This window comes from Phocoena sinus, chromosome 15 (assembly GCF_008692025.1).
Source record: "Phocoena sinus isolate mPhoSin1 chromosome 15, mPhoSin1.pri, whole genome shotgun sequence".
Taxonomy (NCBI): domain Eukaryota; kingdom Metazoa; phylum Chordata; class Mammalia; order Artiodactyla; family Phocoenidae; genus Phocoena; species Phocoena sinus.
The window spans coordinates 58,530,202-58,557,236 of NC_045777.1; the positions used below are offsets into that span (position 1 = coordinate 58,530,202).

Below are 27,035 nucleotides of genomic sequence, written 5' to 3' on the forward strand. Positions count from 1 at the left end.
CTTTGCAGGCAGCTTCAGTTCCCTCAGACCTCCAGTCCAGGGCTCAGGGTCGACCTCCATCAACCCACTTCTTTGGGCGTAAGGGGTCAAGGCAGGGGTCACCTGCGCAATCGAGGAGCGTCCTCTTTCTCAGCCTCTGGAATGTGGCTCAGAGGGGAGTCAGCTCAAGGCAGAAGGTGGGCCACATACCCCCATCCCCCCACCGGCTTGGGGAACCAAAGGTCTTTCTGTTAACAACCCCTACCCGCTCTGCTCCAGGCAGATTCCCAGCCACAGCGGCCTCCATGCAGGCTCTTGGACGTAAGAGCCCTGGGCGGGAAGTCAGGAGACTAGGGTCCTGTCTAAGCCCCGATGCAAACCAGCTGTGGTACTCACACCCCACTCAGAGCCCTGGGCTGTGGGGAGAGGCCCAACTTCCTCATCCAGTGAATGAGGACTCGAGGCCTGTCTTCCTCACTGGCTAGGGCACTGCAAGTGCTTCCGGACCACGTACATGCTCTAACCCATCACCCACCAGCCCCGCGTGCCCAGAGCCACTGCCTCTGAGATCCGGCCTGAGAGCTGTTAGCCGCAGGTATGGCTGTCTGTGTGTGTGTGTGTGTGTGTGTGTGTGTGATTTTAAGTCTTCAAGTCAACCCCCCTCAGATGGCTGGGAGTCCCCAACACGCAGCCTTCCGGAGCCTTTTGAAGATGCTGTAGACAGTGGACATGTTTTTCTGTAAAGGTCTGGGTGGTAGATATTTTAGGCTTTAGGAGCCATATGGTTTCTGTCACAACTGCTCAACTTGGCCACTGCAGTGCAGAAGTAGCCCCGGACAATATGTAAATGTATGGGGGGATCTGTGTTCCAGTAAAACTTTATTTACGGAAACAGGCGGAGGCGGGGTGCAGATTTGGCCCTGGGGCTGGTAGTGTGAGGCCCCCGCTGTAGTCCCTCACAGAGGAAGTCCTGGTCCCTCTAAGCAGCCCAGCGCACACAAGCCTGCTGCGCCTCCGAGGTTTCCCACGTTCAGAGAGAACAATTTCTCTAGCTCCTTGCTACTCAAGGTGTGGTCTGTAGACCAGCATCACTGGATTCTGAGCGCTTGGCAGAAATGCAGACTCTCAGGCCCTACCCCAGACCTACGAAAGTGCTCTGCATTTTAACAAAACGCTCGGGTGATCACAGGTACATTAATGTTTTAAAGCAGGACATGGTCATGTTTGTAGTTTGAGGCAAATCTCTCCGGCTGCCATTTGGAGGGTGGACAGAGGGGACAAAGGAGGGAAGAAGATGGCCAGTGAGGAACTGAGAGGCAGGAGGGCCCACACCAAGGCAGGATGGAGAGACACAGAAGGAACGAGTTCACAAGAGTATACAAATGGGGAGCACTGGTAATGGCTGGGGTGTGCCAAGGGAGGAGGGGCAGCCCCCAGAATCAGGAGGGGCCTCCAGCCTGTGTTCAAATGCCAGCAACATAGGACTGAGCACATGGCCTTGGCAAAGTGCCAAGCCTCTCTGAGCCTCAGTTTCCCCATCTGTATAATGGAGATGATAACAGTATCTACCTCAGAGGGTGACTGCAAGGATTGATTTAGGTACCCCATGTTTAGCACACTGGCTGGCACCTAACAGGCACTCTATAGACCTCAGCACTTTCTATCCATCCATCTATCCATCCATCCATCCATCCATGTATCCATCTATCCATCCATCCATCCATCCATCCATGTATCCATCTATATACCCATCCATCCATCCATGTATCCATGTATCCATCCATCTACCTATCTTCTACCTTTTATCCTTTCTTTTTTTTTTTTTTTAAGTCAAACCTTAATGCCAGGAGACCAAGGCTTCTCAGTCCTGGCACTATTGACATTTGGGGCTGGGTTATTCTCTACTGTGGGGCTGTCCTATGCACTGTAGGATGTTTAGCTGCATCCCCGGCCTCTACCCACTAGATGCCAGTAGCACCCCCTACCAAGTTGTAATAACCAAAAATGTCTGTAGACGTTATCAGATGTCCTTGGGGTATAGCACTGTCCGTTGGAAGGCCACCGATCTAGTGGTTATTATTATCGTTGTTGTTGTTAGGCTGTGGTGGTGGGAGTGGGGGAGATGTTCACATTAACTTAAAGAATGAACTCTAGAGCAGAACACCTAGATTCAAATCCTGGCTCTGCCATTTACTTGCTGTGGTGGGTGGGGGCGGGGGGCTTTAGGAAAATACTTGTCTTCAGTTTCCTCATCTGTAAAATGGGGCTAATAGTAATCCCTTCTTCATGGGGTTGTAGGAGGGAAGATAAGTTAATGTTAGAAAAGCACTTAGAACTCTGCCTGCACAGAGTAAGGTTAATATGTCTTTTGTGGTGATGGTGAATTTTTTTTCTCTCTCCTGCTACTTGTAATCGGATGGCAAACTAGACCGTGACCGTCCACCCTCAGACCTTGTTGGGGTCCCCAGCGTGGAGAAAGGGTGAGGTCTGAGCTGGAAGTGGTCTCTGGTCTTGAATGGGGTGTGAAAAGCACTTGCCAGGTCTGCCTCGGATGAAACCAACCTCGGCTCAGTGGAAAAGGGCGCTGATATTCCTGGCTGGAGTAGAAATCCACCCAAAGCCTTTGAAAGGGGGAATGTGTTTGGCAGAGTCGTTGGCCGTGTAAAACTATCTGCCTGCATTTGTCTTGTGACAGTAGAGAAAGCTTCTAGGCTTTCTCTAGGGCCGGGAAATTATTTTTGATGTGGAGGGAAAAAACAGATTTAGCAGTTCCAGCCGGCTTCTGGGTGCTTTGTGCAACCTTGCAAATTTATTGTTTTCCAAATTGCATGAAGCCAAGGGGTTTCCAAGGAGATGCCTGGCTCAGTGTGGCTCCCCAGCTTAGGAAGGCAGCTTGGAATCCTTATTTTTGGTCAAATGGTGGAAGATTTTCAAGCACGGCCAAGCCCAGGGGCAAGAACTAGTTGAGGAGGGCTCCAGAGGGACTTGGCCAGAAATGCAGGGCGTGAGAGTGCCAGAGCATTTTTTTTTTTTTTTAACCATTTTTATAGTTAATAGTCAAACTCGGCACTCCTGACATTTGGGGCCACAACTTCTTTGTTGCGGGAGGCTGTCTCCTGCGTTGCAGTGTTTAGCAGCCTCCCTAGGCTCTACCCACTATCTATCTGGTAGCAGCACGCTGCCCCCCCGCAAGTTGTAACAAACAAAATGTCTCCAGACATCGGCAAATGCCACCGGGGAGTAAATTCAGCCCGGGCGAGGATTACGACTCTGGAGGAGAGATGTTGAGTCAACCCTGCTCGCAGTTGTTTCTGTCCAGAGGCGGCCGGCTGCCTTCAGACAATGCCAGGCCAATACAAGTATCAGCTGCTCAGAGGCCGTCTGGGGCCAGGGGTCCTGAAAGTCCTGGAGGGGTGGGGGCTCCCTGCTAGAGAGGACACTTGTATGATTCTGTGAAAATTCATGGAAATCTACTAGCTCAGGCCCCCGAGGCTCTTCTTCTTAATGCTTATCACAATTTTTAATTAATCATGTATTTACTTATTTTTTTTTAAATTGGTCTATCCCACTAGAACATAAGCCCCACTGAGAGCAGGGATCATTGTACCCCCAGCTCCTAATTCAGAGTCTAGCACACAGGATGAGCTTAGTAAATACCTCTCAGGGAGGGAGGGAGGAGAGAGGAGATTAGAAAACATTTGTTGCACGTCTATGCCTGGGAGGCACATCTGGAGAACTGGTTAAAACTCCGATGGCTGGACCCCAGAGTTTCTGATTCAGAAGGTCCAGGATGGGGCCCAAGAATGTGCACTTCTAACAAGCTCCCAGGGGATGCTGGTGATGCTGGTCCGGGGACCACACCTGGAGAACCACTGGTCTGAACTCTGAACCTTTAGCTCTCAACCTTGGCTGGGAAGTTTAAAAGGTTGGATGCCCAGGCCATACCCCAACCAATTAAATCAGAATCCCTAGAGATCAGGGTGATTCCAATGTGTGAGGGTTGAGAACTGCTTAGCTGTACCTTTTCAGGATTATTCCTCTCTCAGAAATTAGGAAATCGAGAATCAGAGGAGTTACTTTACCAAATCCAGCCCTGGTCTTTTGATTCCAGAGGCCATATTCTTTCAGTCACTTTGCTTGTCCCTCCCCATCAACAGGTTATAAATCAGACCACGGTTTTGTTTTTTGGGTTGTTGTTGGGTTTTTGTTTGTTTTTTTTTTTACCATTTTTATAGTTAATAGTCACTGAGCACTTACAAGGCGACCAGTCCAGTGTGGATGCTCTTATTCTCAGAGCAAATATTTGCCAACCATTATTGCTCCCATTTGACAGAGGGAGAAACTGAGGTACAGAGAGGTGGGACAATCTGACCTTCGTCACATGGCCAGGAAATGCTAGAGCCAGAACTGAACCCAGCCATCTGCACTGCACAATGGGGCTCACACGTGGGAGAAGAGTGTCAAGATGGAAGAGGAATCTGGACCAGGATGAGGCAAGCATATGTGAAAGCCAGGAGTATAGGTGAGGCTGGGCAGCAGGTCCTGAGTAGGCAAGGAGCTGAGGACCCAAAACTGAACGAGTCACAAATTGGAAGAAACTAGGAGACTGCTGGGACACACCCATACCCAGGAGGTGCCAAGGCAACCCTCTGCCTCCCCCAGGCTTGCATCTTATATTCTTCTTGTCTCAGCAGCAACCAATCCCGGTGATTGCCCCACCCAGGGCTTCCAGTCAAAGCATACGATTGGCTAACACCAACTGCAGAGGGCAGTAATAGCTTCCTTGAGTATCAGTGGTCCACAAAGTGAGCTCAAAACTACCTCATTTGCACTGTCCTCAGCTCCTACCCGGGCCATGCTGACCCACGCTCATTTTCGGCCCCCTCTGTGGTCTGGTCCCTCCAGCATCCTGCATTTGTTGGCTGCCTTCCGAGCTCTGGACCTTGGCCCTGTTTCCCTGATCCCAGCCGTTCCTCTCTCACTTGGCACAGTGTCACCGTGGACAGACAGCGGTGACCCAGCACCCCCGCCCCATCATCCCACCATTTCACAGCCCTCAGAACTGCCCGTATATGAGCTCTCGTGGACCCCTCAACCGGGTGTCCCCAGGACCATACCTCCCAAGTACAGTGATGAGACCTGAGCCTACATGACACCAGGGAGCCTTTGATTCCTCTTGGTACTAAGGTGAGCATCAGGCAGAGAGACCTACTGAACACAGCCCCGAGGCCTCTCCTGAGGGTTACCTTGGAAACCCCCTACACACCCACACACCCAAGCATGTCTGAATAATTATTTAGTCTACTTCTTCAAATCAACTCCTTTTTCAGACTTGAACAAATGTATTTGAAATGGTATCTTTATATCATTGCCACACATAGAAAATGATTATGGTTATCTCTTGCCATTAATAGAAAGTACTATCACAGTAGAGAAGATGGAAAGAAAGAACTTGATTCTAAGTTCTGTTGTCTTTCAAAGGTTCAGTGCCAGCTTGAGGCTTGAGTCCTGGCTGGAAAGGGGGATTCCCAAACAAAAGAGCGATGGCAAAGACAGATTAGCGTCACATCAAGCCTTGATCCTCGACACTATTGGGAGGATTGATGGAGGGAACTTGAAACAAGAACTTTCTCACTAGGATGCAATGGTGTTTAAGGCCTGGCCCGGCCCCTCCTCACCACAGGCAGCCGGGCCGGCTGCACATCCCCTGGGCTGGGCTGGTTTTAGAAACGGGCCGTCAGGAGCTTGTCTGCGGGCACTGGTGCTGGAAGGGATCCGACTGCTTGCAAAGCACAAAAGCTTTTCCCACTCCACCACGGGTTCCAGGCCTCGTTGGACAAACAGAGGGGCTGGCGGCAGGCTCTGGGGCCCTCAGATGGCGACTGCGGGCCCTCACCCCACAGACACGCGTCTTCCTGCCCTGGCGTTGCCTCCTGGGGCAGGAGAGGTTCTGCTGGTGTTAATGACCAATTGGAAGTCGAAACCCCAAAGAAACTTCAGAGTAAAAGCAAAACCTTTCAAGGGGAAAACTCAGAGCCCGTCTGGGTTCTCTACAATCCTTTCCAGGCCTGGCTGCTTTCTCGCATTTCCTCCAATGCACAGAGCAGAACATGCCAAGGTACAAGCCTGCTGGCATCAGGCAGGTGATGCAAATGCGCAAATGGGGCCGTGAGGGAAGACCGTGGGGACTGAGCCAATCGGAGAACCCGGGCCCTGTCCAGCGAGGGGCTGTGGCCATTCAACTCCTGTTTGTTGCTCCCCTGTAGGAAAGTGGGCTCGGAGTTGCTAGAGCCACCCATTTTTCCAGAGATTCTAGAAATCTGAACTTCTACATAAAATCTCCATTTTTTACCAAGATATTAAAAAAAAACAAAACCTGAGAATGCATAGAAAGGTATGTATGTGAATGTTCATAGTAGCTTTATTGGTAACAGCCCCAAACTGGAAACAACCCTAATGTCCATTGACAAGTGAATGGATAAACAAATTGTGGTATATGGATACGATACATACCAGGGCTGTATACATACAATACGGTATCCATACAAGACATACAAGACACAGGAATAAGAAGGGACAAACCAGGAATCTCGACTACGCTGAGTGAAAGAAGACTAATGAAAAAAGAATGGATAGGGTATGGTGCCCTTTATGTAATTATTGTAGAAAATGCAAATTACCCTGCAGTGACAGCAGATCAGTGGTTGTGTTGGAAATGAGGGAGGGAGAGATGACAAAAGACGTAAGGAAACCTTTTCATATGTTCACTACCTTGACTGAGGTGGTGGCTTCATGACATACATGTGTTAAAGCTTCTCAGATTCTACACTTGAAATATGTACAGTTAATTATGTGTCAAGTAAAAACAGAGCTGTTATAAGAAAAATGTGAGACGCCAAATAATAGGTGGGTCAAGTTTAACCCCTGGACTACAGGTGTTTATCCCCTGATTTAAAAACTAGTCCGTCTGCATTACTTTAGACTTCACTGAGCTCCATGCATTTTGGGAGGCGCTGCCATTGCAAAGGTGAGGGGTGCTGAGAAATTCTCATGACAGCAGTGGTGCAGACAGGCCTGGCCATGGTGAAGATGGTGACCCAGGGACACCAGCAGAGAGAGCCTGTCACCTGCATTCTCCAGCTAAACTCTCAAGGTTTTCTGAAAAATCTAAAGCAATTGAACTTTTTCCCTCTGTCAGTCTAGTCGGCCTATTCAAGTATTGAATGCCCTCTCAACAAGCCTCCAGCTAAACAGTTGGCTGTATCAAAAGCAAACAGAGGGCTTCCCTGGTGGCGCAGTGGTTGAGAGTCCGCCTGCCGATGCAGGGGACACGGGTTCATGCCCCGGTCCGGGAAGATCCCACATGCCACGGAGTGGCTAGGCCGGTGAGCCATGGTCACTGAGCCTGCGCGTCCGCAACGGGAGAGGCCACAACAGTGAGAGGCCCGCGTACCGGGAAAAAAAAAAAAAAATAAGCAAACAGAGCCATTAGGAGAACACAGCAATTGTCCAGACAAGAGATGGTAGAGGCCTGGGGCAGGGCGGAAGCAGAGGAGGGAATGGGGAGTGAGGAGATTCTGAAAGTAGAACCAACAGGATTTGCTGGTGGAGGGGATGTGAGGTGGTAGAGAAAGAGGAGCATCTAAGTGGACTCCAGAATTGGGGATTGAGCCCCTGCAAGCTTCTGGAAGCATCTGGAAGTGAGAGCCACCAACTGAGATGGTTGGAGCTCCAGGTGGAGGAGGCAGTAGGGTGAAAGTTGGCTCCTGTTTGCCTACAGCTTGCAGGGGGCGGTGTGCCGTTGAGAGGAAGCAGAGAAATCCGACACATCTCTCCGACAACCCAGTCGAGGCCGCGCTTCTGGCTTATCCTCCCCAGCTCCTAAGGTCACTTGCCCCGACCACATTAATAACCAAGATGGAAAAATGAGATTTTGATTCAAGGGCATGCATCTGGGAGGGGCGGCAGAAATCCCAGAGGGGTGTTTGCATCTGCAAAGTCGGGCGGGGAAGATCTATGGGATGGGCCGAGCGGGCCTGATCCCTCGAGGGAGGAATGGCTGGGCTTGGCTGGGAAGCTTGGAAGCAAAATGCAATTAGAGAAAATCTGGTTAGAATTGGATGACTGTGGCTTGCCTTTTGGAAGGATTTGGTTCCCCCAATATTTTGAGTTTGGGAGAGAGAGGCAGGAAGAAGGAGGGAAAGAAGAGAAGGAGACAGCTTCTTTGTCAAAGCCAACTCGCTTTACAACCTGCACTCTGCCTTACCTCCCACCGGTGGTATTGGCAACTTCCTGAGGCTGTTCAACATGCATACGCTCAGGCCCAACCCCAGACCTGCTCAATCAGAATCTGCATTTCGATGCAATCTCCAGGTAACATGGGTGATTACTGCACACAAAGTAATACTTGAGATGCACGGGTCTACTTTCCTCTTCTCCAACAGTCAGGTTTTCACCTACCATCCTTACCATTATGGCCATATCCCCTCACACCACTTGTGACATGATTAACAATCTTTTCAAGTCCATTGGCTTTTTAAACAACAAAAAAACAAACCTTAAATGCATTTGTTTAAAAATAAAACTTTATATCACTATTATCAGTGGAAAATCAGCATCATTTGCCATAATGGAAATAACCATAAAAATGCACGAACAAGATGAAAGTAAAACCATGTGACTGAAACTCCGGCTGGATACAGCTGCCTGCCCAAAGCTCTCAGCCTGAGGCCGGCGCTCTCTGTTTAAAAGGGAGATCAGACGGGGTTAAAGAGGTGAGGAAGGCCGTCTAGTATCCGATCAAGACTCTCCTCTTGAGAGCATCACAAGGATTGAAAAAGGACTAAAGAAGGAATAACTTTCTCACTGTGTGATTCGGTGATATTAACGCTGCGTCCGTGTAACACACCTACCGGCATTTCCCCTGCTGGGGCCTCGTTCCCACAAGTGTAGAACAAGCGCTATGCTGTAGCAGCGTCCCTGCCCCCATGCCCCCTCCCCCCAGGTCCTTGCACCTTGCCCTCCACATTGAGTCTTCCACTAAAAGGCACCTTGGACTGGGCAATTGGATGCAGGGTACTTTTGCTTATCTGGAGACACGCCCCTCCCCCACCTCCCACCCAGCACTGGGTCCCTGGTTCTCAGGAGCCACCCACTCTGTGGCTATCAACTGTTTCAGCCCAAAGAGGTCACCAGCCCTTCTTTAAGCAGTGGCCAGTATGACTGGTTGATACCCCAAGGCCCCGATGTGTGAGGACCCAGGACAAGTTACAAGGCTTGGGGTATGGCCTTGGGGATAGAACCCCAGGATCATGGTGAACATAACCAAGACAGCCAAGGCTGTCTACGCAGCCCTAAACCACTGGGGCATTCAAAGTCTGCATGGGGAACTGTGGAGACCTGGCCTTCCAAAGTGGATTCCTATGACCACCTGGGCAATAATTGCTTTGCAGTACAGGTAGGGATGGGGGCCTAGAATTTTCCAGAAATGCCTCTTGCCAAGGGGAATCAGGCCAAGCCCAACAATTAACAGTTGAAATTTTAAAGAGAGCATTTCAAATCCTCCAGCTAAAGCAAACTGTTGAAAGGTGAAATGGTTGCTATATATTTATTTTCATTATATCAACTCTTTCCTTTACTATCTTAGAAAAACACTACGTGAGATGGTCACCAACCAGAAGACAAGTGAAATGTCAGTCGTGTCATGTTGGGGTCTGGTGTATTTCAAATGGGTGCTCACTTACTTGCAAAGCAGCTGGTTATTAAATAATGACTATTAATAAAAATCCACGTGGTAGCAAAAACTCTGCGATCAGCAGTGATGAAGCTGCTAGTAATAATTCAAAACTTCCGTGGAGAAATGTGAATAGGGAAAAGGGTAAGCACCCCACCCCACCCAGAAGATCCGTGTTCTCTCCATCAATAATATTAATACTTACAGTTACCTTTTACTGAGTGTATACTGTGTGCGAAGCACTAACAACTCCGCAGAGATCAACTCACTAATCCTTACACTATCATCACCAAGTAGGAATTCTTACTCCTTGTTTCACAGATGAGAAACCAGCCACCAAGTCCCACCAAAGGACTTGCAAAGGAGTTTTCAAGTCACCTCCAGGCCTCAGACTCATTTGGTAAAACTTGACAATGAACTGTATTTGATCCACTATAGGAAATGCCTCATTAAAAGAAAACACTTGCACAACTGCCAAAAGGCGAAAGCAATCCAAGCATCCATGGAGGAATGAATGGATACACGGCATATACATCCATGGAATATCGTTCATCCTTACAAAGGAAGGACATTCTGATGCAATCTACCACATGGATGAACCTTAAAGACATTGTGCTAAGTAAAATAAGCCAGACACAAAAGGACAAATACTGTATGGTTCCACTTATATGAGGTACCTAGTCAATTCATAGAGACAGAAAGTAGAACTGGTGGTTGCCAGGGGAGAGGGGAATGGGGAGTCATTGTTTAATGAGTACAAAGTTTAAACACAGGGTTCTTTTCACTTTGGGAAGATGAAAAATTGTTCTAGAGATGGATGGTGTTGAAATCTGCACCACATGTGAAGATACATAACACAGAACTCTACACTTAATAATGGTTGCTGTGGACTGAATGTCTGTGTCCCCGCAAATTCAGATACTGACACCCAATCCCCATTGTGACAGTATTAGGAGGTGGGGGTCTATGGGAGGTGATTAGGTCATCAGCTCATCAATGGGATTAGTGCCCTTATGAAAGAGACCTCAGAGAGCTCCCGCACCTCTCTGCCATGTGAGGACACAGTGGGAGGACAGCATCCATGAACCGAGAAGCGGGTTCTCACCAGACACCACATCTCCCAGTACCTCGATCCTGGACTTGCCAGTCCTCAGAAGTGTGAGAAATAAATTTCTGTTGTTTATAAGTCACCCAGTCTATGGTATTTTTGTTATAGCAGTGCAAACAGAGTAAGAAATGGCAAATGTTTTGTTATGTATATTTTATCACAATAATAGAATGATTTTTCAAGGAAAGGAAGAAAGAAAGAAGGAAGGAAGGAAAGGGAAGGAGGGAAGGGAAGGGAGGAAAGGATGGAAGGAAGGAAAGGAAGGAAGGAAGGGAGGGAGGGAGAGAGAGAGAGAGAGAAAGAAAGGAAGGAAGGAAGGAAAGAAGGAGGGAAGAAAGAAAGAAAGAATCCACAGGAGGTCCCTGTGCCTGCTCCTTCCTCCAGCCTCATCCCACATTCATCCTCTTGGGAGCACTCGCCCCACCCCATCCTTTGGCTGCCTAACTCCTTATCCTCTGCTCTTAATGTCAATGTCACCTGCCTGTCTGATTTACCTGGTGTAAGAACTCCAGGAGAATATCTGGCGAATCTCCTTGCTTCCTCTCTCATTAACACTTATCACAACCTTGCAATTATTTTAGAGAAACTTCTGTTTTATCTGTCTTTCCATACCCCAGGCCAAAGGGTGGCCTATGTGGGTGGGCTTAGACTGCCCCTGTAATTTCCATTAAACCCTGCCTGCAGCCCACTAAACCTCCCCAAATATATATACAGTAAAAAGGGGTACTGTTTTGCAAGTTCAGGTTCAAGACTAGTCCCCTGTCTCCCCACCCCCTTCCCACCAGATTGTCATCCCTAAGTCCTTCCTGTGTACAAATTGTGCAGCCATCACTGCTCCCCGACCAAAATATAAATCCCCTGAGGACAGGCACCAGGGGACCGTTTGTGTGACTCCTCTTTTCATTCCAGTCCCTAGCACAGCATCTGGCAACCAGTAGGTGCTCTAAATTGAGGAGAGTATAAATTCCATGCAGAGAGGACTCCCCCAGGGGTGGGAAACAGCATGACGTGTTCAAATACAGGAGCAGGAAAAGGGCATGTCAGTGTGGGAACAGCAGGAGATGGTGGCGGGATTAGGCTGTCCTTCCCGCTCCTCAAATTCAAAAAGCACCCCACCCCTCCTGATGCTCTTGAAGCCTTTGAAGGTCAAGAGGTTACATTTCCAAAGATGCTGATGTGGGCGCAAAAGACCCGCTCAGATCTGTTTCCTGGGGCTCTGATATTGGCACCCACCCTCGTTGGTCACGCTTGGCCACATGCACTCAGATGGAGAAAAGAGACCTTGGGGCCATCGGCAAAACCTTTGGGTGTTGCTGTGACAGCCAGGCCTAGCTCCAAGCTCCATCATCCAGTGAGCAAGGAAGATTCACCCCCAAGATGCTGGAATCCCCCAAAGGAAGCTCACAGCCTCTGCCCCCTTTTGGGTGGACAGGCTCATAGACCGTGGGTCGCTGGGACCATTTCAGCAGCAGCAGTGGGGCGGGCAGCTCGACCAGAAGCTGCTGAGACCCAAGGGCGAGGGCCGGGGGCCTGGCATCATGGACCCTGGTCCGCACAGGCACCTCGCTTACCTTAGCCAGCTCCATCTGCAGCTTGTTCTTCACATCGGTCACCTCGGCGATGCGGGCATTGAAGGCCAGATTGGTGCTGGTAAACTGCTTCCACATCTGATCCAACAGCACATTGAAGAGGTTCTGGGCCTCCTCCCGCAGCTGGATGGAGTTGGCTTGCATGTTCTGTGAGTGCCTGATATTGTCGTTACTGAACTTGGCCCATGTCTCAGGCACGGAGATCCTGCAAGAGGCACGAGAGCGAACTTACCAGGTGAGGAGTCGGGGGTCTCCAGCAGGCCTGGAGATCGTCGAAACCAGGGTTTCCCAACCTTGGCACTTCTGACATTTGGGTCAGCATAGTTCTCTGTTGGAGGGGGCTGTCCTGTGCACTGTAGGATGTTTAACAGCATCCCTGGCCTCTACCCACTAGATGCCGGTAGTAACGCTTCTCCAGTTGTGACAATCAAAAAAGTCTCTAGACATTACCAAATGTCCCTTGGGGGAGGGGGGACGATTGCCCCCAGTTGAGAGCCACTGAGCTGACCCAAACACCTCATTTACAGATGAGGTAACTGCAGACTAGCTGGTTTCCCGAAAGGGCACTTGGTGAGTTGTAGGAGAGGAGAGATTCCCCAAAAGAGCTTTTTTCTCTAACACTCCCTCCACCATCACCAAAAACACAGAGACAGGCCAAGAAGCGGGCATCGGGCATGATGCTGGCTGCAGGGCTCTTTCAATTCAGGGATGAGCCTGTGGCCATGCTACTTGCACAGACTTATTCATTCAACAAATGTTCTTTGAACACCTACCACAGGCCAAGCCTTGTTCTAGGCACTTGGGATAGAGTGGGCAACATCCCTGTCCTCATAGTGATAAATTTCCGGGGGAGGCGGGGGAGATAGACAATAAATAAAGATGTTCACACATTGTGTTATGTTCCATGAAAGAATTTAGAAGCAGGATGATGGAAGAGAGACAAATGGAGTGGGTCATTACGTGTCAGTCAGGGCCATAAAAGGAAAAAATGGAATTTATGCTCAGATAGCCCTGAGGTGCTCATAGACTAGCAACGCACGAAGTTGTCACCACCCCAGGTGTGAAAGGCAAGAGAGGGAGCCATGCAGAATAAATCCCCAACATCTTTCTCCTCCATCTCATGTTGGTGACCCTCCTATTGGCTGAACCCAACTGGGAACCAGTTGGCAAAGACCCAGGAGAGGCAGTTTGTAGAGGGCAGGCTCCCCTATAGGACTCACAGCAAGGCAGCTAGAGAATGGATCTGGGAGGACAAATGGAGCTCAGGCTATATTGGAAAGGGCAAACTAGGGAAAGGGCAGACTGGGAAGGCTTCTTGGAGGCAGTGACACATAAGGGACTCAGTTTAGGGAACAGAAAGTCCTTCCTGGCCGAGTATGTAAATTCAGGCAATAAGCAATCAGCTATCATACAGGAGTTTTCTCCTCTGGGAACCCTTTGAGAAACAGAGACACATGCTTCTTTGAGCTGACTTCAGTCTCCGGATAAACCAGATTAGATAACTTTTCAAGGTCTTTTCTAGCCGGGAAGTCTCCAGTTCTTAAAATAAAGCAGATTTTTATTCTCAGGCAGTAGGAAAAAAAGAGATTCAATCATCTGGAATAGAAGTCTCTTTCAGGACATTTGAAAGCACGCTTAGATTACATAGTGAATAGAAATATTTTTAAAAACATACAAAATGTGGTTGTTTTGTCTGGCTTTTGCAGGAGTTAAAATCAAGCCTCTGGAGAGGCCTTGGGCTTCTAAAGATGTGAGAGGGCACTGAGTCTGACCCAGAGCTTTCATCCGACGAAGACCTGAGGCTCAGGGAGGTGAAGCGTCTTCTTTTCCAAGGTCACACAGCTACTCACCATCAATAGAGGAATGAGGAGGCACCAAGGACAGCAGAGAGGATTTATTCTGAGGGTACCTCCCACTGCTCAATGGGACACTGTCAGTGTCAAGGGCAGCAGCCGCTAAGCCCTCCCCTGGAGCAGACAGCTGAGCTCCCCGGGGAAAACAACCCGCTTAATCACACTCTCCCTGGGGGAATTTGCTGAGGCAGCCTGTCTCCTCACAGGTGATGTGCTTCGGTAGGGGGAACGTGCTTTCTGGAGCCTGTGTCCTCTAAAAACATAGGACCCAGCAGGCTTTGCTGGGGAGGCAGGAAGGCGCTATGGTAAAACAAAGGCCCAGTGTCCAACGTGGGCTCAGACTGTGGCTCTGCCACTCGCTGTGTGAGCTTGGACCAGTCACTGCACCTCTCTGAGTCTTAGTCTCCTCTGTAAAATGGGGATAAAAATGGTACCTACCCCCAGGGTTTTTGACCGACTGTGAAACCCCTATCACGGCACCTGACAATAGGAAGCACTTGATAAATTTATTATTCACGAGACCGTGGAAGCGCTCAGCACAGGGCCCAACCTATAGCAAACAGCAGGTAAAAGGCATCAGCTCTCATCTTCATCATCAGTGGTTAATCCGTGGCAATGAGACCTTCGGTGAACAGAGATACGGCAACACAGAGCCTCCAAGCGTCCTGTTGCCTGCCCAGACACGGCCCCGCTTTAAGAAAACCTCACATACAAAGCCCTGAGCTAGTACATCTGGGGAGCAATTAGTCACAAATGGCAGCTCTGGCTTTCCAGCTGGAGTCACTGGATGGAGGACTTTAAACAGCAGACCCCTCCTGGGCACGGAAATCGGAGTCTCTGCCAGCCAGCCTGGCTGCCCAGCTTTCAGGGAGGCATCTGTTTGGGAAGGGAAACTTCCAGACTCCCTGTTCAGGTGGGCAGCCGTGGCTGAGAGGATTAGGCCCCCTGGAGGTCTTGTTCACTTTGCCAGCGCCGTGGGCAGTCAACCTTGTCAGGAGGAGGAGAAGGGTCCCCAGGAGCTGTCATCTCAGGAAACCCCAAAGGGTCCTTTCAACACCTACATATTTACTACGATCCAGAAAGTGACCCTGGTGTGGGCCAAGAAGACCTTCCCTTTCCTTCTCTCCTCTCCCTCCCTTCCCCCTTTCATTCATTCTTTCATTCAACAAATATTTATTGCACACCTACTATGTACCAAGCACAATTCTATGTGCTAGAGATTTTTTTTTTAAAGGGACCAAGATAGACCCCACCCTCTGCATGTACCCAGAGCATCTCTCTCCAGCCCTCATTATCCCAGACCTCGGACTGCCGATGGGGAAAGCATGCCTTTGTTCTGCACGCAATTCCGTGATGCTAGGACGTGCCCGTGGCAGTGCCAGGCAGACAGGAGGCGCCACCCTCATAGCTGTTGTGACAAGAAAATGAGGTCACACAGCAAGCACTCAATAAATGTTAGCCGTCGTCATTCCCCGACACGAGGCTCTGTGCCTAGCACTTCACACGCCCACCTTTCCACACTCACAGCAACTCTGGGAGGTGGGTGCTATTTTTATCCCAGTGGTAGAGGTGATGAAACGGGGCCCAGAGAAATTAAATCCTTTGTCCCGAGGGTTAATGTGGAGGCTGGATTTGAAGCCAGACAGCCTGGCTCCAGAATCCACTCTTAAGCCACTGCCAGCATGGGCAGGCATCAGTTGGCTCTCCCAGCCAAACTTGAATTCCTCCTCCTTCTGGAAATTCCTCTTGGAATTTGTTTGGTGGACTTGCCAATCCAGGTGCGTCAGCAGCAGCAGCTGTGGGACCCTCACGAGCCAATATCTTGCCCTCTCTTGCTGGAATTGGGATCTTGGGTGAAGTGGGGCAAACGTGGAAAGACAGTGGTGCTCCAACAACAAGGCCGATTAGCTCTCTCTCACTGGCTCCTTCAGGCTGCCAGAACCTCCCCTCCAGCCTTCCCCTGGAGCCAGTGGCTGCCCAACAGCCTTCCAGTAAATTCCATCTTAAGTTAGCCAGAAACAGTTTCTGTAGCTTGTAACTCAGGATCCCCGCTTAACCACACAGCCTCACACTTGACTGGTGCACGATGCCCCTTTACGTTTCCTTAGCAGGATCAGACCCAGAAACCCCTGCTGTCCTCGGGCACGGCCAGGTGAAGACTGGCAGCCCGGTACTTACGTGCCATCAATTTTCTCCACGCCGTGGAAGAAGCTGATGCAATCTGATGTGTTCCGTAGGTTAAGGCACTTCTCATCGATGAACTCGGCTGAGTTTTTGTCCTCGCGGTCCCTCTCCAGGACATGCTGAGCATCCCGGTTATCCCTGTGGGGGCAAGGACATGTCCCCAAATTGTGCACTCACCCAGCGTCCCTCACCCAAGGTCACAGGGGAGGACGGTGCAGAGCCACTGCTGGAAGCCAAGTCTCTGGACCCCCAGGAGGGTGCTCTGTCCACCCCCAGTGGCTTCCAGCCCTCTTCCCACCCTGATGCCCCCCCGCACACCCAGGGTCTCCCTGCACTACCCCACCCTCCCCCTAATCCAAGCAGACCTGTTGTCACTTAGAAAACATTTACTGTAAAGGGTCAAATACTACATATTTTAGGTTTTGCGGGTCATATGGTCTCTCTTGCAACTACTCAACTACGTAGGAAAACAGGCATAGATAATGTGTAAATGAATGGTTGTGGCTGTGTTCCAATAAAACTTTATTTACAAAAACAGGTGGTGGGCCAGATTTGGCTCTCCAGCTGTAGTTTGCCGACCTAATATAGAAGATACGAATTCACACTTTGGGCAAAGCCAGGTTTCAATTTAAATTGGTTCACAAATCCTTGTGTCTGATGCTATGCCAGGCACAGAGGGAAAAGACATAAATAAGCCTCAGTCACTACCTTCAAGTTGCTCACGGATTTGTGTAAATAAATACAGTAAAAAATAAAGAAAGAATGTAAAGAGCAACAGCGCAGGTTCAAAAAGGATACACAGTAACACAGAGGAGGAAGCCATTAACTCTGGGTGAGGGGTGATCAGGGAAGGCTTCCCCAGAAAGTGTCTGAGCTGGGTTTTCATAACAATAGGAGCAGATATTATGGACAAAGTTGGGTTGGGGGGATGAGAATTCAAAGCTGAGGCTACCACATGTGCAAAAGCAGAGAAGCTAGAGACATCCAGGTATTTAGGGACCCATAAGCAGCTCAAAAGGCTGGCAGAATCAGGGACTGGGTGGAGTCAGGGAGTGGGTGGAGTCATGGACTGGGCAGGGTCAAGGGTTGGGTGGAGTCAGGGAGTGGATGGAGTCATGGACTGGGCAGGGTCAGGAATTGGGCAGATTCAGGGACTGGGCAGAGTCATGGCCTGGGCAGGGTCAAGGAGTGGGCAGAGTCAGGGAGTGGGTGGAGTCTGGGACTGAGCCAGGTGAGGAGAACACAATGGGGTGGGGCCAGGACTTGAGCCTGAAGGGTTGGTATCTTGGCTGAGAAGTTTAGACTTAAATGTCACTGTGTGGGCTTCCCTGGTGGCGCAGTGGTTGAGAGTCTGCCTGCCAATGCGGGGGACGCGGGTTCAAACCCTGGTCTGGGAGGATCCCACGTGCCACGGAGCGGCTGGGCCCGTGAGCTACAAATACTGAGCTCTGCGCGTCTGGAGCCTGTGCTCCGCAGCAAGAGAGGCCGCGACAGTGAGAGGCCCGCGCACCGCGATGAAGAGTGGCCCCCGCTTGCCACAACTAGAGAAAGCCCTCGCACAGAAACGAAGACCCAACACAGCCAAAAATAAATAAATGAATAAATAAATTTATAAAAAAAAAAAAAAAAAATAAATGTCACTGTGTGCCAAGACTCCAGACATTGGAGACCCACTTTCATGATTCTTGCCATATTCCCAAAGTACCTGTACTATTATTTACCTGCTAATTTTCTTTTTTCAATCATAAATAAATAAAATACATAAATAAATGTATTTCTAATTCAAAAAGAGTCATGTACCACAATGCTCATTGCAGCTCTATTTACAATAATCAGGACATGGAAGCAACCTAAGTGTCCATCGACAAATGAATGGATAAAGAAGATGTGGCACATATATACAATGGAATATTACTCAGACATAAAAAGAAACAAAATTGAGTTATTTGTAGTGAGGTAGATGGACCTAGAGTCTGTCATACAGAGTGAAGCAAGTCAGAAAGAGAAAAACAAATACCGTATGCTAACACACATATATGGAATCTAAAAAAAAAGTGGTTCTGAAGAACCTAGGGACAAGACAGGAATAAAGACACAGATGTAGAGAATGGACTTGAGGACATGGGGAGGGGGAAGGGTAAGCTGGGATGAAGTGAGAGAGTGGCATGGACATATATACACTATCAAATGTAAAATAGCTAGTGGGAAGCAGCCACATAGCACAGAGAGATCAGCTCAGTGCTTTGTGACCACCTAGAGGGGTGGGATAGGGAGGGTGGGAGGGAGGGAGACGCAAGAGGGAGGAGATATGGGGATATATGTATATGTATGGCTGATTCACTTTGTTATAAAGCAGAAACTAACACACCACTGTAAAGCAATTATACTCCAATAAAGATGTTTAAAATATAAATAAATAAATGTATTTCAAAAGGAAAAATCTACATCACTGTCTTTAAAAGAAAACCAGTAACTGTTTCCAAACCTAAATGCAAAGTAAACACTAACAGAATGCTAGCTAGAATCTGTTGTCTCCAGTAGGTTCTAAGCCTGAAACTTTCTCTGTTTCTTTTTTGGTTGAAAAAAGGAAATTAAAGACGCATAAGCATTGATTGGGAGTTTTATCTTGATGTCTTTTTTTTTTAATTTATTATTTAAAAAAATTTTTTATTGGAGTGTAGATGATTTACAATGTTGTATTAGTTTCTGCTATACAGCAAAGTGAATCAGTTACACATATAGATCTATCCACTCTTTTTAAAATTCCTTTCCCATATAGGTCATTACAGAGTATTGAGAAGAGTTCCCTGTGCTGTACAGTAGGTCTTTACTAGTTATCTAGTTTATATATAGCACTGTGTATATGTCAGTCCCAATCTCCCAATTTATCCCTCCTTCCGTTCCCCCCTGGTAACCATAAGTTTGTTTTTCATCTGTGACTCTATTTCTGTTTTATAAATAAGTTCATTTGTACCATTTATTTATTTATTTATTTTTATTAGGCTCTGGTTTTTCTCTTACTTTCTTTTTATAAAATTAAAAAATTTTTAATTTATTTTATTTTTGGCTGCATTGGGTCTTCATTGCTATGCGCGAGCTTTCTCTAGTTGCGGCGAGCGGGGGCTACTCTTCGTTGCCGTGTGCAGGCTTCTCATTGCAGGGGCTTCTCTTGTTGCAGAGCATGGGCTATAGGCACGGGGTTTCCATAGTTGTGGCATGCAGGCTCAGTAGTTGTGGCGCTTGGGCTTAGTTGTTCTGCGGCATGTGGGATCTTCCCGGACCAGGGCTCGAACCCGTGTCCCTTGCATTGGCATCTCCCTTCCTCTCCCTGTCTCTGTCCCTCTGTCTCTCTCATCTTTATCTCCTTTTGCCTCCTCTTGCTTGGTTTCTCTCTGTCTCGGGGCCTCAGTGTATGTCTCTCTCTACCTCTCCCAAGCCTGTCTCTAGCTTTCTGCCACGTTCTTTTTCTGCTATGGATGCTGAAAGCTGGTGAGAGGTTTCAAACAGGCTAGGAACAAAGAAATTAAATCCTCATGCTGGGTCTTCACCCATCAGGATGCACAGAGGGTCATGTTGGAGCAAGGAGAGCCATCCTGGGGCCCTTATGGCCTTTGGAATTGGCAGAGCCATGGGGAAATGGGGCCCCATCCTGCCTCATGAGGTGGAGTGTGAAGAAAGACCAGAATGTAGAAGAGAAACGTGCCAGAGCATCGGGGAACCTGGGGCCTCAGAATCCCAGGTCAGCTGGTCCAGCCTCCTGGCCCTGGCTAATGAGGCCTGGGGAGGGAGACGACGGCCCCATCTCCCCCAGATGGAGAGCCTGGCCAGTGCCAAGACTCGCCCTGCTGTCAGCCCACGAGGAAAAGCCTGAGCCTGGCTCCTGCCCAGTCAGGAAAGCCTTTTCTGCTTTGCTGGGGCACCTGGTGAGGTGAGGACACAGCTCTGAGCAGATGCAGGCCTCAGGCCTCGCCTAGAAAACCATGAGTCAACAGCCCATCACCTGTCCGGGGCCAGGGCGGCCACCCTAGCAGGTCATCGGCAGAGCTTCCCCAAGGGCAAGGTCACACTGAGTTCTGCCCTGTTGATGAGGTTCTGGCCACTTCCAGGTTAATTAGGCTGCCCCCCGCAGCAAGAGCTTCCTCCCTGCAAGATGACAGGTGTCCTCTGAAAAGGGGCCGCCGCCCAAGGTCAAAGGGCCTCTCTCCAGGGTGACTGGGCCTCTGGTCCTGGCAAAGAGGAGAGTCCCTTCCACCCGCTCTCATCCCCTCCCCACCCACACTGCCTCCACTGCTTTCCTCCCAGCCTCTCCTCCTCTCTTTTCCTCTTTCTCTGTGTCTGTCCCTTTCCATCTCTTCATCTCTCTCACCTCTTGATTTCTCTCTCTATCTGGCATGTCTGTGAAACTCTCTGTCCCTCTGTCTCTCTACTCATCTCTCTCTGTTTATGGCTTCGGGTCTTTCTCTTTCTGTCTCTTTTTCCCTCTGACATCAGAGTTCACTGTGTCTCTCATTCTGTGTCTCCCAGTCGATGAGACCGTCTTGATCTTTCTACTTTTCCTGCACAAGCAGCGCTCCACCCACCCCAGTTTCAAGATTTCCCTTCTGGGGTCCAGCCCCCCAATTTCAAGTGTGGGCTTTTGTTCACTCTTCCGGCTCAAACTGTCCCATTTCCCAAACCTCAGCCCTCCCGTCACTCTAACACCAAGTTTTGTCACAGCCCCATGTCAACCACAGATGGAAAACCATGCTCTTTTGCCAAAAAATAGGTGACTGTAAACATAGGGCAAGAAAAACACAATAAAGGCATTTGCTTGCCCAAAGAACTCCCTTTGTTAAAACGTTCCTGTTTAAGCACAAGTATCGAAGGGTTTTTAAAGTGGATTAATGTATAGACGAATATTAGGCAAACATAGTCCAAGTGGTAGGTCGGAATGTCAGAAGTCAAGGCAGAGGCACGTAATGATGGAACTCAACCGTGCTTTCATCCATTCAACTGTCACCTCAGTCACTGCTGCATTCGCAGCTCATTTCCACTTTTCTCCACCTCTGTCTCCCTGGGTTTTCCCAACTCATCTGCCCCTGACCACACCCTTAGATCTGCAGGCAGCTTTTCAACACTGTCCTGGATGCTCTTTATTTTCTTTTTACAGGATAATTCTCTCCTACCTCTGCCACCCATTCTTACAGCCTCAGTGGAGTTGAGGGGCTGCTGTGTGTGTGTGTGTGTGTGTGTGTGTGTGTGTGTGTGTGTGTGTGTGTGAGGTAGGGGCGACTGCTGTTTCTGGGAAAGAACAAACCAGGGCACCAAGCTCCCGGAGCCTATCTGCAAGCTTCCTTACCCCTTAGCATCCCGTGCAAGCTGCCTACGTCCTCCACACAGCGGGAAGGGGCAGCCCTGGCCAGGTTGCCAGCCTGTCTTGTTAGCTATATCTGAGTAAACAAGAAGGAGAAACCAGCAGAGCAGCCTGCCTGCAAGTGTTAAAGACAGGTGCCCAGCTCAAGGGCCAGGCGGGAAGGCTGCTGCCTCCGGGCGAACTGGGTGCCAAGGGCTCATCTATGGGTCCCAAGCCCGGTAAAACTCAAGCCTCCCTTTAATTATGGGGGAGCCTCCTGCCTTGTCATGATACCAGTTACATAATCTCCCAAGAACAAAAAGCTGATTCCTTTGAAGACGAAAAGGAACAGTGGCTCAAGGTGTCCACCAGCTCCCCTCTGGAGAGGCCCGGGCCCCTCACCTTGATGCCCAATGCCACCCCCTCTCTGCCATGTCCCAAAGTTCAGGACTCGCATGGGGAAGCCACAGGCTAAGAGGAGCCTCAGTGAGGCCAATTTCTTTTGCCAAGGCTCTCACCGCAAACAAGAACCACCAATGCTGTGCTGACTCATGAAAATCGAGTGTGCATCTCAGTAACATCATATTGATAGACTGAGATCAGCCATGGTGGTAGCACTTACCTCGCTGAAACTGACAAATGCGACAGATCAGGACTTTTTTCTTTTCCTGGAGAGCTGGTTGTTAAAAGCTTACCAGTACACCACTGATCGAAAGAACCACCTGGAGAGGCGGGACCCCTGAAACCTGGGAGACCCAAAACAAAACTCCAAGAAAAGGGAGAGTAAGCAGCTCTTACCGCATCTGGATGTCAATCCTCTGAGCTAGTTTTCTCATCTGTTCTTGGCAACATTTTAGCAAATCTACTTCCTGCAATGAAAGATGTCAGAAAGAGTGAGGCCCCTTAGAAACTCACAGCCTCCTGCCTCCCAGGCCAGTGTTCCACCCTCACCTCTCACTGCCCACCCTCCATCCCACAAGGTGAAATGTCAGGGTGGGGGTCCATTTCCTGCCTCGACCAGCATGATCCCCGGGCCAGGCACCTGAGGGTCGACTGTGGAAGCTGCACATTCTTTGCCCTACTGTCCTTTCTTTTTATATACTTCCAGAGTAAAAGAAAATGTAGTACCTACTATGCACCAAGGGTTCGTTCATAGACCCTTTATTTATCATAAAATATGATACATTCATATTTTATCATTGAATTAAATAATACATATGAAGTGATACAGTGTGTGGCATATAACAGGTGCTCAATAAACACTGGCTGTTACTTTTGTTATTTATTGGTATTACTATTATGATGCCCATTTTGGAGAGGAAAAGACTGAGGGTCAAATGACCTCCTTTCTCACTGTTTCTAAATTGCAACCTAGGCCCCCACCCGCGCTTTCTGAGCCCTAATTTTGCATGGGGTGGCACATGTGTCTTCTGCTCCTGACAGGCAGCTCAGAAACCTCTCTGACCAGCTGGCCTTCCCTCCTCCCTCAGGGGGCTGGCCAGACCCAGGGGTCACATCTTACCTGGATAAGATTTTTCTCCACGTTGTCATGGACCAAGTCAATCCCGATCCTTTTCTCTCGCTGGTACAGACACTCCAGGGCCACCTGTAGGGGACGTAGGGAATCATGTATTCTCCCTGCAGCTGTATGTAGACTGTGAGCAGAATTGACTCACATCTACCTTTGCCGTGGTCTGTTTCATTCCTGGGAAACCTGGATGCTTCATGTGGCCCCATCACTGTGTGTTTGGGTGGGCTTCTGCATCCCCTTCTCCATCAGTGAGGGCTGTGGGATGCTGAGATGGTAGATGGGTGCAAAATCGGTGCACATCTCAAGCTGGCCATGCTGGTTAAGTCAGTTTGACAAATGTAAAGCGCTTAGAATACTGTCAATAAGAATTACCTGTGAATATATATGAACACCCTTTTTGGAGATCTCTAAATGGGGGAAGAGCTTTGGAAAGTGACATAGGCCAAGTGAGACCCAGGCAACCCTGCCACATGGACCTTATAACCGTCATGCGGACATGAACAGAGCAGAACAGAAGCCAGGGGAGTGGCTGCTTGGTGGAGCTCCTGCAGCAGCAGACTGTCAAAGAATTGTGATGGGTCACTGGCCTGTGATGTCACGAAGAGCAGCGGCAGTGAGAAGGAGGCAGGGGAGCACGGCATCCGGTGTAGGGATGCAAATGTATCTGGGAACTCAGAAAGGAGGGTGAGCACTTGATGCCACAAGAATTTACTGCCCCCTTCTCTGTGTCACGCTGGGGACACTGCAGTGAACTAAAGAGTCCCTGCTCTTATGGAGTTCTAACAGAAGAGAGAGAACACACACAAATGAACATAGAAAGAAACTCAATCGTTTCTGACTGTGATAAGGGCTGTGATGAAAATAGGGAGTTGTGGGTGGGTGGGGAATAACCAGCAGGGTGGTCAGGGAGGACTTCTCTAAGGAGGTGGCAGACCGAAACCTGAATTATGAGAAGCAGCAGAAATGAATGGGAATAATGCACCAGGAAGAGGGAACAGCCAGTGCAAAGGCCCTGGGGTAGGAGGAGCAGCAGACAGGAAGCCATTGGGCCTGTGACAAGGAACTCAGATGTTAACTAGGATGCATTAGGAAGCCATTGAGGGGGTTTTAGCGGGGAGGTGCAGAGATCTAGTTTAATATTTAAAACCATCCCTCTGGCTGCTGTCTGGAAAATGCGTTGGAGGGGCTAGAGGTCAGGAGGCCAGGAAGGAGGCCGTCACCATTGTCCATTGAGAGGCACCTGGAATGAGGTGGTAACCTTGGAGTTGGAGACAAGTGGATGGAAGTGAGATGCCTCTGGTCCCTGTGCCCCCTTGTGGCTGTCACAGGGGGCCACGTGATGGGGCAGAGCTGGGCTTTCCAGACAGGCTGCGGGAGTGAGGAGAGAGTCGGGGAGAGGGGAGGAGCGCTAGATTTCAGATTCTGCTTTGGGTCTCTGAGCAGCAGCCCTGCCCACTGTCCTTCCAGGGGGGAACATGGGGGCATAGGGAAACAGTAGGGACCCCCATCCCATAGTGGTCAGAACCTGTGCCTTGTCTCCAGGGGAAACATGGAGGTAGGGCCTCTCCTACAGAAGCCCCCACGCCGGACACAGAGCAGGCGCGGCTGCAGGAGGTTTGCAGGCAGGGCTTCTGCATTCGCACACACTCCAGGGAGAAGCAGAACATCATCTCGTGTGGCCACAATGATCTCCCACCGCAAAGGCAGATAATACCAGTTCCTCACCCAGTGTCCGCTCCAGGACCCAGTGAAAAATGCTCACTTACCCAGACTCCTTTGCACCCAGGGAGCCCATGTGAGTTCTGGCAAATGGGCTAAAAATGGACTCACATAATGGACCTTCTGGAAAATTGATATTCCCTGATAAAAAGGGACAGACACAGTTGGCATTTTGCCCCTTCCCTACCCCATCCTCCTGCCTCGACTGAGAATTTCCAAATGCTCCTGGCAAGCGGGAGTTTGCAATATGAGATCTGAAACGTCCTTGAAAGTAGTAGGACAAAAGCCCCGTGTTAAGGATGGCCAAGCAGAGAGGAGGCTGGGTCCCTTCTGGCATCACGTGGAGGGTGCAGCACCCTTCTCTTTTCCTCTGGAATTCTCATAACAGAAAATGAAATTCCTATTTGGCTGAGCTGCTGTACTCAGATAGCTGTTTACATGCAGCCTAAAGCTATCCTAACTGCTCCAGGATATGGCTGGAGACTGGGAAACCAAAGTGTGGAGGATGTCCACATTCAGTTATTTATTCAACAAATACTTCTTGAGTGCCTGCTGTGTGCCACACACTGTGCCAGGATGGGAAGACATTCAGAACGTTGGTCTAGATGACAGGCAGTCAGCACAGACACGGCTCATTGAGGACCAGCATAGACATACTGGTCCCCCACAGCTGAACAGCAGTCCTTGGTGAAAAAGCAGACAAATCCCTGCCCTCATGGTGCCTATATTCTAGTGTGTAGAGCAAAACAAGAAGTACATTGTACAGTATGTTAGCAGGTCTTAAGGGCTACAGAGAAAAATAGAGCAGTTATTTGAAACACATCTTCTAAAGACCATCACATACACTAACACACAGGCTTGTGATGTCTTTATGAAATCCCTGTGATTTTGATGTAACCCCAAGGAGAAAAGGAAATTCCATTCAGTCTGAGGAACCCTGATTGGACTGGGATTATTGTCAATTGACTAAGTTTTATATATATATATAATTTATATAATATATAATAAAATTATATAATTATTTAAATTATATAATTATATAAAATTCTATAATATATAATAAAAGTTATAATTTTAGCTTAAAGCTGATTATAGATGACGATGCAGCTCAAACTGAGCTGCGCGGCGCCCATCACCTTGATCTTCACTCAAGGAGAGTGTGGGGGGCTGCATTGCAGGCGTGGTATCCCAGCGGCCATCAGGCCCCCCCTCCGCACCCCACACCCACCTGCAGTGGACAGTTCAGTTCCTCGGCCGCGCACTCCAGCCGCCTCTTGACTTCATCCAGGCTGTGGTTCTCGTTCAGAAGCCTCTCCAGCTCATAGCTCAGCTCCGACTTCCAAAAGCCGATGTCCGACAGCCTCTGGCCCAGGTTCCGGCAGGTCCCCTCCTGCATCTGGCGCGTCAGCTGGTCCTTGTTCTGCATGAGCCGCATGGAGTCGCCCATCAGTTGATTGGCCCACAGCCGCGAGGCCTCGGCCGTGTGTATCTGCAGCTGGTTAGACTGGTCCCAGTCATGGGGCCTGTAGCGACAGAAGAGCGCTGAGCGGACGGCCGGCAGGGTGGTGGGCGGCCGCAGGGCGCTGCGGCACGTGGCTCCCTCGTCCAGGCAGGTCTGGGTGTTGGAGACCTTGTAGAAGAGGCTGGGTCTCCATGAGTTCAGGTAGCGGTACCCAGGCAGGTAATAGGGCGGGTAACACCCCTGGCTCACCGGGGCCGGCGCAACCGGGGGCAGCGTGCTGATGCCACAGGCTTTCTTGGGGCCACAGTAACTGGCAGTCTGAGCGGTTCCAAGAAACTCCATCTTCCACCATCAGCTCCGCTAGGGCAAAACTGTACCTAAGGGGGCCAAGGCACCACAGGAAGGGGAAGGGGCTTCTCTGAGGGATGGGCAGAACCTCTATGACTCGGCACTGTTGTCATAAAGCCTGGGGGGGTGGGGCCTCACTGGGACCCCTGCTCACTTGCCCCAGCTGGGGCCATAGCATCACAATCAAAACACAGACC

The 27,035-nt window shown here is 49.6% G+C and overlaps 1 protein-coding gene across 1 annotated transcript in view; it reads right to left on the reverse strand.

Moving 5' to 3' along the window:
• The window catches only part of TEKT5 (tektin 5), a 39,125-nt gene extending 12,293 nt beyond the window's left edge, over positions 1-26,832 (reverse strand). Inside the window, 5 exon segments of the mRNA XM_032606852.1 lie at positions 12,392-12,614; positions 16,441-16,584; positions 22,577-22,647; positions 23,301-23,384; positions 26,257-26,832. Of these exon segments, the coding sequence (XP_032462743.1) occupies positions 12,392-12,614; positions 16,441-16,584; positions 22,577-22,647; positions 23,301-23,384; positions 26,257-26,832 (1,098 nt within the window).
• Between the last annotated feature and the right edge of the window lie 203 nt (positions 26,833-27,035).